General features: G+C 43.9%; 1 protein-coding gene across 3 annotated transcripts in view; it reads left to right on the top strand.

Moving 5' to 3' along the window:
- ryk (receptor like tyrosine kinase) overlaps nucleotides 1-13,222 on the top strand; it is a 40,586-nt gene extending 27,364 nt beyond the window's left edge. For all 3 annotated transcript variants that reach the window (XM_079267988.1, XM_079267989.1, XM_079267987.1), the window contains 7 exons: nucleotides 3,860-3,946; nucleotides 4,684-4,753; nucleotides 5,450-5,582; nucleotides 7,861-7,970; nucleotides 8,076-8,235; nucleotides 10,036-10,172; nucleotides 11,658-13,222. In XM_079267988.1, the coding sequence (XP_079124114.1) occupies nucleotides 3,860-3,946; nucleotides 4,684-4,753; nucleotides 5,450-5,582; nucleotides 7,861-7,970; nucleotides 8,076-8,235; nucleotides 10,036-10,172; nucleotides 11,658-11,769 (809 nt within the window). In that variant the 3' untranslated portion in view covers nucleotides 11,770-13,222. The remainder of the gene's footprint in view (nucleotides 1-3,859; nucleotides 3,947-4,683; nucleotides 4,754-5,449; nucleotides 5,583-7,860; nucleotides 7,971-8,075; nucleotides 8,236-10,035; nucleotides 10,173-11,657) is intronic.
- Nucleotides 13,223-15,582: the final 2,360 nt, after the last annotated feature.

Here is a 15,582-nt window from a genome sequence, read left to right as displayed (position 1 = left end):
TTCAGATACGTTTTGTGACCAAATGTCACTCAAAACGCTGTCGTCTTTCACAGCCCAACATTTCTCTTGTTAGGAGTTTGCTTTAGATGGGCCTCGATCATAGCTGTTTACGCGACACAAGAGCCTCAGACGCTTTCAACTGTAACACGCTTCCGCTAGCGACTGCTAACAGCCGTGAGTTGTAGCTGTCGAGGAGGTTGCCAGAAACTGTTTGCAAACAGGTGCAAGAAGAATTCCAAAGCTGCTGCATGCTGCTGTTTCATCTGATGAGGTTCTCCTGATGCACAAACATTTGATTTGATTTATTTTTACTAGCTTATTAATGAATGCGGCGGGTATAAGAGGGTATATTTATTGTTTATTGACTTTTGAATCTGAGTCAGATTTTTAAAAAACAAACAAAAAACAAAGGTGACCTATGAACACGAATGCTGCCTTTTTTTCCCTGGAATGTATTTGCATGCCTCATCAGTGTGTCAGTAAAACCTTGCTATGAACCCAAAAAGGCAATAGTTTGTTCTTGCCAGAGAGCCTTAGACGGTGAAGTTTCTAACTCCCTTTCTTTGGCTTTGTATGAAAGATAAACTTCACTGTTTGGGCTTCAGTTTTGGCTCCAGCAGACTCTCTCACTTTAGACGCTGGATGCTTTTGGAGACGACTCGGCATCGTCACGGAGTGATGGGACCCGACAAGACTGTACTCCGCTCTCTGGAGCTTTGCCCACACTGGGGTTTAGTGTGACTGATGTCACAGTTACCCAAGGGTGACTGCAACACAATGGAAGTGAAAAGTGTGGGTGTTGGGTTTTTTAAAGGCCCTCTGATGGTTTACAGTGGTTGTTTCTGTCTAGAAATTCAATGAGAGCTTGGTCAGTAGTCTTTGTTCAATTTATTACTGTAGCCTTTAATATGTTACTGTAGAAGCTGTAACTGAGCCCTCAGAGGATGTTTCTTTGCTCGTGCCGTGGCTCCAGGGACGACGATGTTTGATTTTCGGTCACCGGCTTTGTTTCAAACTGAAGTATCTCTACTTCTGGATGGGCGTTCATGTTCCCCTCCTTACTGTGGTGATGGCCTGACTTTTTAACTACTGCCACCAGTATGTCAAAAATGCCATTTTGTCAGTTCACTAAAAAGAAGAGTGACAGAAACCGTAATAAGCCCCGAATCATTGGTACACAGGACGCCTCCTGTTCCGTCCTGTCTCTACCTGTCGAGGCCAAAAAACACCGCTGCCGTACGCCACGCGTCAAAACAGCTGCCGTTATTCATTTTTCAAGTCAATTATTTTCATGAGTCATTATTCCTAACGTGCGGTCGATGTACAGTCTAATAATGGGCTATTCATAATGCTTATCATTTCTTGTTGCGTATCATGTTCTTTTAGAACAGCGGTTCCCAAACTTTTTAGGCCGCGCACCCCCTTCTACATCCCGACCGGGTTCGCGCACCCCCCCCCCCCCTTAATAAAAAAAAAAGCAGTGTGAACACAAACCGAACAAAGGAGCAACTGCAACAAAGCAAACGAACTGAAGGTGTGAAAACGCCCTGAAACACTGCAACAAAGTTTCAATAACTTTCAGTGACACAAGGCGTCACTTTTAAAGAGCAATACGTATGCGAGGACACACGCACAGGCTCAGAGGCAGATTATCACATTTAATTTACAATTAATGAGCGACTAATGAAGCCAGGATGTCTTCGGACAAAGCATCGATGCGGTGCGACACAGTGTTGTTGGACACCGGGATCATGTCCAACTCTTTTGCTTCTTTCTCCCCAATCATACATTCCACCATCTCTCTGGCAGCTGGCAAGCGCACGTCTTCGGCGATTGTGTGCGGTAGCCCCTTTCTCGCTGTTCTGTAACCAGATATGAAGCCCGTAGTGCGTCATTTATAGACCAACACATGAATGAGACTCCAGTTGTTTTTGGCTGTTTTGTAACTCCTCCAATTTGGATATAAACAATGTAAGGGGCTTTTGACTTGCACTGGCATGCTTGGTGTTCAGGTGGCGACGTAAATAAGAGCTTCAGACTGTGAGCCAGAACCTCACTGCACACCACGCACTGTGGCTTTGGGGAATCTGCGTTGCCAATCCAAGTGAAGCCCAGACACAGATACTTTTCATCATATTTCCTCTTTTTTTCCCAGTCTGATGCTCACTCTCGTTTCCTCTTTTTTCACCTTGACTCCGCGATGGGCCGATGTGCTCCCGATTTGTCTGTGCTATCCCTTCCTCCTTTCCGGTCTCCTCCGTCTCATCTTCCTCTGACTCTGGCTCGATTTCTTCTCCCGGTCTCTCCCCAACGCACCTCTCCGTTCCCCTCGCCTCCGATTCCTCTCTCTCTCTCTGTCCCTCTCCTCTTTTACGACTGATAGCTTCAGATGTCCCACCTGACAGTTTTTAAATTAAAATTACATTTTTTTTTTATATTTAATATTATTACACCATCAGACCGCCATTACACTTTTCCTCTCGCGCACCCCCTAGAGGCAGCTCGCGCACCCCCAGGGGTGCGCGAGCTGTGCGCGAACTTCTGTCAGTCACCGGAATGTGATTTCCCCACGTGGGTCATGATGATACACGATGACAGTCGCCAAAACTGTCCAATCAACGAAGTCTGTATGACTTCATGTTTACTTCTCTTGGTTAGTTTGTAAGAAGTCACTGTGAACAGGAAACCGGACCAGAACTAAAATACAACAATTGATCCATTTTGTCCCCCCTTGGTCCAAACAAACCCAACTACAGATGTGAAAACAGCCTCAGGCTGTCGTCGGAGTTGAACCCTCGGTCTGGCCTCTACATTGAATAGATCAACAGCTTCATTGCTTCCGTCCTATTCCAGATTATTGGTCTTGCTATTTGCTCGGCAGTGAATTTGACTCACTTTGATAGATTGTGATAAATTGTACTTTGTATGGGTGCGGTGATCAAACAGGTCGTGGACAGCTGTTGAGGCTCCATGGCAGCTGTACCTGGAGACTTAATTTGGCTTTGTGTAACCGTCGCTGGAAACTTCCCTTTGGATTTAGCTTTTTTCTTTTTCCACATCGGTGTTTAGCTAGTCTTTGTTCGATTTATGAGAGTCTTATTTTGGTTTAAATCACATCCTCTGACAGGTCTTGTTTTTATCATAACCTATTCTGATATATACCGGTACTATATTATCAGTGTGCTCCACAGCCACCTGCAAGTAAACACACTGGCAAACATCTGTACTTGCGAATCCATCTGACTTGACTTGATGTGTTCCGTCCACATACATCAGATCCTACATACACAATGCCATAAATGAACATTAAAAACTCGAGAGTCAACGACAAACACGAGACAAACGAGGCCATGTCTCTGAGGCGCTTGAACTCTGACTGGGTTGTGTTGTTTGGGAGCCAGCAGGTCCAGACGGGCTCGACGGAGAAGGTAGGGGCGGGAGGGAGACAGTTGAACACTAACCCTGTTGTTGTGCTTCGACTCCTCTCCTGTCGAAATACAAGGCAGAGTTCGCCTCGGGGCTCAGATTTCTATTTTTTTATTCTTCTAAGTTTATGTTGATAGTTTATGTTCTTGAATGGCATTTTACCTCAGTAAAGCCCTGGAGCAACGGGGTGACAGTTTAGACAAAGGAGATGATGAATGCGCTCACTTGCTGTGTGTTCCCCGATGTGATGAAAGGTCCTCTGAGCTCCCCGCGAATCTCCTGATTTGTCTCTCGTTCCCCTTTTTGAGAAGCATGGCCACCTCTGTCCACAGGTCACCGTGACATTTCTGTCACTGAATGCGGCGCCTCTGGCCTCGTCTTTCCTGCCCTTTTTCTCCTCAAATAAAAAAAGCGGTGATTTGTTCTTTGACAGGCACATTCGGGCGCATCTTCCACGGCGTGCTGCTGGATGAAAAGGACCCCAGTAAGGAAAAGCAGGTCTTTGTGAAGACTGTGAAAGGTAGGCGCACCCATCCCCGCTGCAATGCCCGGTTGAATGCACATCTGTCAAAGAAATTCAATATATTGTCAAGTCAAGTGTCAAGTTTTCACACCTCTCATTTTGAATGTGCAACTCACTACGTGTTTTTTTAAGAAGGGCGCTGGTTGGGAAAGAGATTGCCGAAATGCCAAAACGTGATTGTAATGAGTCGTTGGACCGAAACACAGCGATCCAGTAAACCGGCACACGGATTTGACAGTTCATGAATTATACTCTCTGCTCACGCTGCAGGGTTTGCATGTCAGCTCCTTTGTCTGCGGCATGTGTCGGCTTTGTCTGCCAGCTGCCTTCTGACGCCTGCACTCTCCCGTGTTTACTCAGGGAGGGGTGGATACCACTCTGCGAACAATATCCCCATGCCAGTCTCGGCTCTTGTTAAACTCTTTACTTCCTCCTCATGCGTCTTTTTTGAGGAAAAGAACAATGCCGCTCCCATAAGTACCCGATGATGGCAAAGCTGCACACGCAGATTAAAACAACCGGACCTCAGTGAGCTTGGCACAAGTCGAGTTTCCCTCTGAAGTTTCCCACTACAAATGACTGTTGGCAGAGGAAACGCATACCAATCAAGCACTACATGAGAGGGCACATAGTTGTATCCTCACCTTTGCAACTTTTGTTGCTGCTCAGGTCTATTTCTGTCACATTGCTCCATTTTTTTAATCCGACTTTGTGTCTGTTTTCAAATGGTTCAGATCATGCGTCTGAGGTGCAGGTGACCATGATGGTGACTGAAAGCTGCAAGCTTCGTGGACTTCATCATAGGTGAGTGGAAGCAAACACTCATCATTTTTTGTTACATTTGCCTTTTGTTTGATCAAACAATCTAAATAGGTTTTAAGATTTTAAGAATGGAATCAAATTTAAAAACGAAATGCCAAAAATGCCACATAACCCCAATGTGGTATGCGTCTTAGACCATCACTTTACCATCACCGCTGACCACTTCAAGCCGTCAGAGTAGCAGTAAAGAATCCGTCCCTGTGGTCGTCTTCTAAATGTCTCGGTGTGAACGCTGATGAAAGAACACATTTCTACACACAGAGCACGAACTGTAATGGGTTTTCCAACATAGATGTAACACTCACAAATGACTCGCTCGTGGCTTTTATAATACAATCATTTATTTTTTAAATGATCACACTCTAAATGCATTGATTTTAGTTTAGCATTACAGTAGCGTTAGCATAGCTTATTTAGGCCCATATTTATCAGCAGGCTTGGTACTTTACGTAGATCGTCGTCACGTCGGCCCTCTCCTTCCTCTTTCTCCTTTTTGAGGTCAGTCAAGTCGATATTCGCTGAAACTTCCTCTTCCACAACAGTTTGGCGCCTCCCACGCGCTAACATGCACTTCCATCTTCCAAGAATCCCTCTGACGTACACATGTACCTGAACAGTATGTGCAGCTGTGTTACACACCGTTCCTGTTCCTCAGTCGGTCTGTCTGTCTGCACTCAGAAACCTGTTGCCCATAAGCAACGTGTGCACGGAGGACGGAGAGAGGCCCATGGTGCTGTTGCCGTTCATGGCTTGGGGGAATCTCAAGCTGTTCCTGCGGCAATGCAAGCTTGCAGAGGCCAACAACCCACAGGTAAGCATGCATATTCACAAAAACAAAAAACACTTCTGAAACCATTAAGATAAACGCCTCAACTGTAAGCCGTGTACGGCATTGCACCGAGACTTTTATTAAGCTGTTAAAGTGAAACCCAAATTGGAAGAAAAGTCTGATTCGATCCAAGAGTCGCGCCTGAAAGAACGTTTTGTGCGTTTGCAGCAATCGACACAAAGTTCACACCAACCAGTAACTGCTGTTTACCCTGTTATTAGAAGGACTGTTGATATAGTCATGAAGCCGGTGCTCAAGGCAGACATGTTTTTGCGTTAGACAATCAGGCTTTTGTACACGTTAACCCCGGGGAGTCTTAGATATGCTTGGCAAAGCCACAGCACACCTCCAACCAATCAATCAGCTGCAAAATACAGATGTAGCAAACACTCTGCAATCACAAGACGAAGCTTGCCAGCCATTTGCATTCATGAAAAACGGCTTTGTGCAGTTTCAGGTAACGCACATCAGCACCTTCGTTCTCTGCAATCTCACTAAGTACTTTTGGCAGTTGTCGTGACAAAGACATAGTCATTAAGTTGCCCTGTTGCAATAGACATGGAGCTATAAATCAGAGGTGCATCAGTGCACGGGAGATACAGCACTGAGGGAGCACAGCACTACAGTGTGGCATTCATTCTGAAGGGGAACATCTGGTTTGGGAGGTAAAACACTGAGGAGGAGAAGAAAAGAAAAAAAGGTGTTGACCCTTTTCACACTTTGTACTTTTTCCGCTGATGAACCGTCTGCAGGGTGGATCCAGAGATCCGGACGGGTACCACGTCTCAGTTCATAAAATGTTCTTTTCTCCGTCCATTGATTGCCAAGACTTTGTTTTCCTGTGTTTGTGGGATTCATTAATTTAAGTTGTATCACTCTGTCCACTGCCAGATAAGATTAAACAGCCTTAAAAGAATCCCCCGTGTGTGTCCGAGCCAGAGATTGTGAATTGGATCGAATACAAAAATATATACAGATAATGTGTGTGTGAAAAAATAAATCTGGTTCCCGCTGGTTTCTTTTAGTGCTCCTTGAGGCATTTGCAAGATTCTGAAAACACTTTATTGAACTGTTTAGCTGCGAAATGAGCAAGTTGTTTTCAACATAGTGACCGGGTCACAAACGAAGCACAAAACAAACTTTATATTTATGTCGGACTCCCACTCAAACCTCTCAGTAAGGGATTTCTTTGTCATTTCAATCAAATTTACCCTCTGTCTGTTTGACAAATTTCCCCTTGGGGATCAATAAAGTATATTTCTATTCTGTACACAGTTCAGCAGTGTCAATGATGTCATTTTACATTTCAACACGAGTGTCATGTCTAGCTTTTGTACCGCGAACCAAAAAATAAGAGTCTTCAGCCACGTACGCCGTTCTGTGAGGCTGTACTTGAGCACAGTGAAGCACTAACCTCAGCAGCGTGGTTGTATGAAGAGAAGATGTTGTTCATGCATGAAAGTTGTCCATGAAGGCGCATGAGGCCCAAAAACGTTAGCTTTCCTTGGAATAGAATTACCTGGATCTTCCGCACTGCGTCCTCATCCATGAAGCGCATACAGTAACCGCACTAGCGTTTACTTTAACTCCGCCTCCCAACTGCTCGGCTATTCGGCTGTTCATGTATTTTACAACTTCCAGGAGTTGAGTTACCGGCATCTTTCTCTCAATGTAAGTCGATTGGTAAAAGTCTTTTTGGGTGCGTGACGTGATGCCAAGAGGACCTGGAAGTTGTGACTACAGGTTTTGCTCTTCCTGGGTGCACGGTCAGCATGCAAATATGCTCACAATGACACCGCTAACATGTTCATCATCGACATAAAAACAATCCAACTTTATCATGCTAACATATGCTAGATGGCATCAAATGTAAAAATGTAAATCAACTTGTATTTATTGTACACAGTAACCTTGAACCCAGCCGAGTATTATGAACAGTGGGAAGCTTCTACACAGCGTCCCAAGGGCCCGTTTGTGGGGGTCAAATCCTTGCTCAAGGGCACCTCGGCAGTGCCTTTTCAGCCTTACTCTTGCATTTAAAGTCTGAAATAGTCTTTGTGATGTTACTCCCAACTTTGCCCAGAGTCAAAGGAAATGAGAATAATGTGACACAGAAGACCAATTTCCCACAGCAAAGTCAGGCCATCTGTGTTCTCCTGTCCCCACTCCCTCCCTTTGTTGTGTTTTTCCTGTCTCTGCTTCTCAACTGCACATTGTCTCTCTCTCTCTCGCTCTCTCTCTCGTCTTCATTCCCTCTCAGGCGGTCTCTCAACAAGACCTGGTTTACATGGCCATCCAGATCGCATGTGGAATGAGCTACCTGGCTCGCAGGGAGGTCATACACAAAGACCTCGCTGCCAGGAACTGTGTGTAAGTGTCCCTGGCATTCGTCCTCAGTTCTTCTTTCAGGTGATTTGGTAGTAATGTAATTACTCACAACATTTGTGTCTCTCTCGTCTCGCCCACCCCCCACAGCATTGACGACAACATGCAGGTGAAGATAACAGACAATGCCCTTGCCCGAGACCTATTTCCCATGGATTACCACTGTCTGGGGGATAATGAGAACAGGCCCGTCCGCTGGATGGCCCTGGAAAGCTTGGTCAACAACGACTTCTCCAGTGCGAGTGACGTGGTAAGAGCTGCTTGATAAGCAGTTCACTTGCAACAACAACCGTCCAATAGATAGAGGATCTGAGGACAGTGCATCCACTGTAAAAGCCTTTCCATGCCTCTCAGGAGTTCTTATCCTCCGCATCCTCTCATGAAAACCATACCTCAGAAACGCCGGGAGGGAATGTCTTCAAATTTGCCACAAACTTTCCACCTGGACTCGGGGATGAAGTGAATAGAGTTTGGGAGGTCAAAGGTCACTGTGACCTCACGTTACGTCCCTTCCTGGAGAATCTCAAAAACATCCACTTGTATTAAAGATGGCAAAACACAAAAGGTCCATGCTACAGAGACGGTGATGCAGGAAATGGCACCAATTGTAATCGGAGCCGTTCTTAGCTGAATGGTCACGGTGTCAAAGGGAAGGGAGGTGTTGAGCACCATGTGTCTCTTTCCTGTCTCAGGATAGCGGAGCGGGCGCGGCGGAGACAGTCGGGAAGCCCGACAGATCCTTAGAGAGATGACTCAGATATCAGCCACACATGCCCCCACCCCTCTGAATTCCTCTTATCAGAATCATCTTAATTGGCCATGTATGCTTACGCATACATGGCCAATTAAGCTAATTTGTCTCCGGTTTCCACTCCGCTGTCAATGGTCACATCTCTTCACCCCCCCCCCCTCTACACTTCCAGTGAACAGAGCTTTACCAACCAACTAAGCGTTAGGGGAAGTCCAGACACGTACCTGGAGCTGTGTAGCATCATCCGAGCGTCACACATGCCAGAGTTACGCACATCAGTGCCCCGTAGGCTGATGTCTGTGGTTACTGCTAGAGTGACTTATTGGCATGTTTAGCCCTTGTGGGGAATGTTTGCAGTGGCCTGGGCACCGATGTTGGAAACAGGGTGGGTTACTGTACATCATGTTTTTTCGCTTCCTAAGAAGCCCACCCAGTCACTGCGCCCTGCGTCCTCAATCACTCCCTTCACTTCCTTTAAAGGTTCGGTGTCACCGCGCTAAAGGTTAGGACACACTAACACAACAGAAACCTGCTCTGAGTTGTATTCTGTTCAAAAGTCACGGTCAGGTTGGTTGTATTTTAGATAACGATTAGCCGAGTCCTGAAATGAGTGTGACTATTCTTGTAGGCCAACCACAAAAAGAAAATGGGATTCTTCCATCGCATTTTGGATAATTGCAAAAATAAATAAGCTCTGTGAGAATCACAAGTTTATGATTAACCACAGACCTTAATATTACCAAAAACACATTTACAAAGAAATAAATTATTTTGATACGAGGGAATTTCTGGGGTTTTGGGACTCATTCCTGCAGCACTCTTCCCCAAATACGTGCTGCGTCATCACCTTCTGTGAACTCTTTAGTTTGAACAGTGACCTCAGACTCGGGTTAACAGTAAGAGTAACATGAATATGGGAACACCTCTCTTCCTTGTTTCCTCCCGAAGGGTCCGCTCAACAACAACACACGCAGGGCGGGGCCCTCGCTGACACGGGGCCCTTGAACCCTCGGCCTTCCTAAACACAACAGCCACCCGGCTGTTTACCTTCAGCCGCTCAACAAAACACTTTCTGCAATGATTCACATTCCATATTAAATGTTTTTTTACATAATTTCCTTGCATTGTTCCCGCGGAACATTTTTTTGTATTTAACTGCACCGCGGGCTTTCCACTCTGAATAGAAAGCGGTCGTGTTCATCTGGTGTGATGAAGACGCATTAAAAAGACAAACGGCTGTTTAGAAAATGCTGTGAATGAATGCTCAGCGCTTTAATCGCCTGTTGTGTTTTTCCACAGTGGGCCTTCGGAGTGACGCTGTGGGAGCTGATGACTCTGGGTCAGACCCCCTACGTGGACATCGACCCTTTCGAGATGTCGGCCTACCTGAAGGATGGGTACCGAATAGCACAACCAATCAACTGCCCAGATGAACTGTATGTTGACTCACAGAGCAAACACCACATTTTATTTTAGAGAGACGAAACGAGAGTTGAGAAACTAATCTGCAGATTAATCAAGAATGAAAGTCTGCGTTAGTTGCAGTCATAATCAACAAAAACAGATATAGTCAGGTATTGACTTTGAGACACCGCAGTCGACAAACCTTTACAAGGCATGTTAAAACAAATACACAATGAACCTAAAAATACATTTGATCAAAACAGAAGTATCATCTTCTAAAGTTTCAACCAAAGGGAGTCTGAAAACACTGATGGATAGATTAGCCTGTCTCCAAATCATGGGGTTGTTTCTCCTGTTCATTAAATGTACTACTAAGCAGTCAATCGTTTTGTGACATGCCTGAACTCTGGCTCATCTGTGTCATCGACATAAACGCGTGATGTAAGTTTATGAAGCGTGTCACAGCAGGCGAATCAGATAGAAATGTTGAGCTGCTAAACATTAAGCTTATCAACGACCTCGCAACTCTGAAAAAACACTGGCAGCCTGAACTTTATGAAGACATTGTTATCTTTCATTTTCACATTTTAATCGATATCTTTTTCACAAATTTCAACAGAACACTCTGTTCAAAATACAGCCCTTTATTTTCATTATTATGTTCATGTTTGGTGATTCACAGCCCTACCATCTCTTTCCACCGTCCTCACTTGCTTTTCCCGACATTAAAACTTTTTGTCTCAAATCTAGATGCGTCGTTTAATTATACACTTAATTTTTAATTATATTTTAGTGTGCTCGACCAATCATCTTTTTTTTTTTAATAATTAAGGAATAGTATCTGTTTATTTCTGAGCTTCAGAGACACTAAATCCATCATATATGCTTTGAAAATTATTTTTAACTAACCAAAAAAACACATGTGTGTGTGTGTGCTGGAAAACCCCTGAGAAGTTCTAAATATCCACAAAGGCGTCGGGCAATAATCGTCTGAAATCTGTTGGACCGCTGAACACGGTTTCCTTCTAAATACAATGGTGGTGAGGTGACTGCTTCCTTTCCCAAATTATTAGAGGTGGCAAAATATATGTTTCAGGGGAATGAGTTGATTAATAAAATGATTACATCTCCCTCGTTTATATCAGCGCTGGACAGGCAGCTCCTGTTTCAGTTTGACAGCAGCTCCACATCACCCTCACTCTCTCCCACTGCATCCTGTCTCACACACACACAACTAGTCATTGCATGTAAAATAAATACACATGCATATATATTTATTACGGGGTTAATAATACGAGGAACAACTTAAAACAAAAACATTGTAACGTCTTCCACTGTCTCAATTTTTTCTTGTGAGTTATTTCTCTAAATATTACCCCCCCCCCCCCCCAACCTGGCTCCGTTTTCTTTATTTTTGTTGTCTTTACCTACAATGGCCCTAATGTGCCGTCATCCAGAACGGCCAGCGTGACCCTGAAGTTGCTGGTGGACAGACATTTGATCCCCCTGTGTTGCAGGTTCGCGGTGATGGCGTGCTGCTGGGCCCTGGACCCGGAGGAGAGGCCCAAGTTCCAGCAGCTGGTTCAGTGTCTCACAGAGTTCCACGCGGCGTTGGGCGCTTACGTGTGAAGACAAGCGAAGGACTTTAACACTGAAGGCCGGTGGACGCTATTCATAAGGAACATGTATGGAAACGTGCCTTATCAGACGAACGAGCAGACTTAAATCCTGATGCTTTTATTCTGTACAGTTCTTTTTTTGGAGTTTTTATATCGTTGAATTCCCTTTTTACAGCATAGCAAAGTAAAAGGACTCTTTGTTGAATATTGTTTCGTCTGCTTCCAAAGCGTCTAGAAATGGCAAACATGGTGCTCTTTCCTTGCATTCCCGGACATTTACGCGCCAGCGGACACCTTTTTTTCTTTCTTTTTTTTTTTAAAGAACAAATGAAGCCTCTGACAACCTGGTTTTAAACACAGTATTTTCTACAGTTGTGTAACTTAGTGAAACAGCGTCAGTTGTAGATGTGATGTGGCTGAGAGGAAGCAGAATGATTTAGGTACCGAAGTCGACTCGAGGGCTTCTGTCGTGTAACCACACTGTCGAACACGCTGCTCCGCTCGGTACGAGAGGCCTCTTTGGTTCGTTCACGGTTTCATCTGGACGACTCCGTGGATCAGACGTATGGACGCCACAGCTTGGACAACAGCAAAGCTACTTTTTTTTTTTTTTTTCTAACAACATCCGGACTGAATTTTGGACGCCGTTATTTGAAAAGCCACCACCTTCTTCCTCTTTTGTACATTTTAATCACAACCCCCAAACAGATCTATTATTGCGTCTCTATTTTATAAGCTTGATTGTTCTGTGTCAGAACACAGCCCATCACAGGATTTGTTTTTTTTATGACTTTATGGTGAGTAACTAGAACACAAATAATCACTGTGAACACATAAAAGCTGCCGACCAGCTCGGTCTAATCGTATCCTCACACCTCTAACATCTTTGTGATGTGTCTTTATGGTCACTGCATGTTGAATTAAGGTTGTTAAACTGCTTCCCGATTTCATATCCACAAATTAAATGGGATCTTTTAAATATAGAACGTCTACTTCATTTTTATTTATTTTTCCTCCACCTCGGTATCGCTCGCTGAGCACAACGGCTCTCGTCTTTGTTTTAGGGAGAACACCTGATACCTGATGTTTGTTTTTGTACCATGAAAGCCGCAGGTGAAGCCGAGTGTTTTGGTACGAGAATGTTTTTCTGTTTCGCCTGCGAAGCTTCAAACCACAGGGATGGTTTTTTGCTGTTCAACCTTCCCGCTGTTAGAAACAAAGGAGCCAAGTGTTGATACTCAAGTAGCTGTGTTACCAGAAATCAGCACCCACGTGCATGTAATGTAAGAACAATGTTATGGATTCTTCATTTTCTCAGTTTCCAATCAAGCTGCCTTTGTTTAGCTTCTTGTTTAGCTTCGGCTGAAGTTGATGTCATACGTAACGCTGCGATTCTTCTCGCTGTTGTAATGGAAAGTTTAGTAAAATCCAATTAGTGCAGAATCCTTTAAGTCCTCGCTCTTACATGCAACCAATGTATTTGTAGCAGGCATTCTGCAGCGGGTCTGCTGCAAAATGTTGGGAGGGAAAATCCACCTCAAAATCACGTTTGGACATTTAAAAAAATATATATCTTGTTTTTAAATTAAAACCAGCGATGGACAATATTTGTTACTTTTATTCTGTGTGGGCTTAAATGTCAACCTGATAAATTTGTTCACTTTTTTTCACGTTTTATGGTGTTTCACTCATAAATTCTCTCAATTTCCTACCTCTATTTTTAGGTTTTTTTGTGGTGGTGCAGTGTTGGCATTTCTTTGGATAACCAGCTGAACGTCAGTGGTGTGAAGACGACATCCTGTCACAGTGTCGCAGCTCTGCACCGTCCTACCGTTTCCTCCCCAGCAGTCATAATAGACAGTAATGCAATGCAGCCGCAGGACGTGTTGAGTAAGTGGACGTTGTTGTCAACCAGACTGTTGTGTCACCACAGCGTGGGCTCTACTGAGTAATCTAAAGTCTGCAGAGTTACATCCCCACGTTCAACGGGGTTTTCTGGATTTAGTTGAGACACACGTATCCAGATAACTGTAAACCTGCCATTTAGAAGAACAGGCCCCTGTTCATACTTTGTAGCATCATATATAAAAAAAAATTGGTTTTCATCCTTCGGTGCTTTCAGCAGAGTGTGACTCACCTTTTGGATCTGCCTTTTGTTATTGCCGTTCTGACATTTTCACACTGCTGTTTATGTTATTTTGTCTACTCGCATGTCATTTAATCGTGATACAACTCTGAAAAGGGACGCCTCTTGTTCTCACCTTTCGATTGGCCCATGATGTCACTTGGACACACTAATATTGATTCGAAACACATTTAATCGACCAATGAGATGCTCGTGAATTATATTGAGGGGGGGTTAAAGCTATGGTCGGTAATCTTGAGAAACTACCAAAAGTACGCTCCATGTAAAAAATAAATAATAAAAGATCCAAACGAAAAATCCAATTATTACATTTGGGCTGACTGAAATCATTGGATGGGCTTTTTTTTTTTGTCAGAGCATTTAATCCATTGATTGCTGTCAGGATGTGGAAGAGACTTTCAACAAATACTACAAATGTTTTTTTTTTTTAAAGATTACAAACCCTGCCTTTAATTCACGGGCAACGCTTTCTGTAAAACCCATATCAACATTGTATTGTAGTCTCATGCATAATACATCACAGAGCTGCTATGATCCTTAATAATGTACGGGGATGTCTCACAACAGCAGTTTTTATTACAAGTATGATCCTAATAGTTGAGCTCAATTATCATGTTCACTCTCTATCACTCGATTCATTTCGCTCTGATGTTTTCTGTATCGAGGTGATTTATGACCGTGACTCATGCCGTGTGACTGTTCACTGCCTGCGTCAAGTGCAGTAAGCGTGCATAGATAATGTTCAGACAAACAGCCGGTTAACAGCAGGCCAATGCTCGGGCCTTGAGAGAGCGCGTCAGACGTTCAGTGGAAACGTCTTGTTTTAAGAACTAAGAGGAAACGCCAGACCAAACAACACAATCTCTCATCCAGTCTGTGAGTTTATGGAAGTGTATATATTGGGGGGGGGTAGTTGGTCCTGAATTCCATTTAGCTGCTTCAGGGTCATTGTATTGTGCATGTCGGCTCACTGACACTGTCAGTGTATTTGTATATCAAAGCCGTAATTAATGTTATGAGGGACACCTGTGCTTTTTCTGTTGCGACCAGTCAAAATGCCTGCTCTGGAAAAAAAGACCTATTGCATGATTCCAGAAGCGTTTGACTAAATATATATACATTTAAAGGAACAGTGTGTAGCTTTTAGGGGGATCTATTGGCAGAAAATGGAATCAAATATTAATAAGTGTTTACTTTTGTGTAAAAATCCCCTGAAAATAAGAATAGTTTCCTTTTTCTTAGAATATATAAAGTGCCTTCAAATCGTACACACTGGCCCTTTAAAGCGGACAAACGTGAATGAATAAATAAATGAAGATTTGTCATAACTGTATTCTTAGCAGTTTAAACAGGTTTAGCAGAGCTTTTTGTGGATTTCTAAAAGTTTTGTGTCATCTTTTAGTTCATTGGAGTAAAGAATGAACTCCCCTGGACTAAGTTTCCTCTTAGTTGAACGTGTTGTGGTGAAATAAAACGCCTCCAGGAGCTACAGTGTAGCTGCTACACTGACACTCATTCATGAGCAGAGGTACGTCAGTAGGCCTTTCTCATTAGCTCCAGTGCTGCACACCTCACTTAATGACTCATTAAGCCTGTTGCTGCCGCCGCTGGAGAACAAAGCCCGGGTTTAGCTGAAATGATGGTAACACTCCTTATTAACAATGACCGTAAATGCCC

The sequence above is a fragment of the Melanostigma gelatinosum genome (genome assembly GCF_949748355.1).
Source record: "Melanostigma gelatinosum genome assembly, chromosome: 4".
Taxonomy (NCBI): domain Eukaryota; kingdom Metazoa; phylum Chordata; class Actinopteri; order Perciformes; family Zoarcidae; genus Melanostigma; species Melanostigma gelatinosum.
Note: the sequence above shows the minus strand (reverse complement) of the source record. Positions and strands in the feature narration are given on the sequence as shown.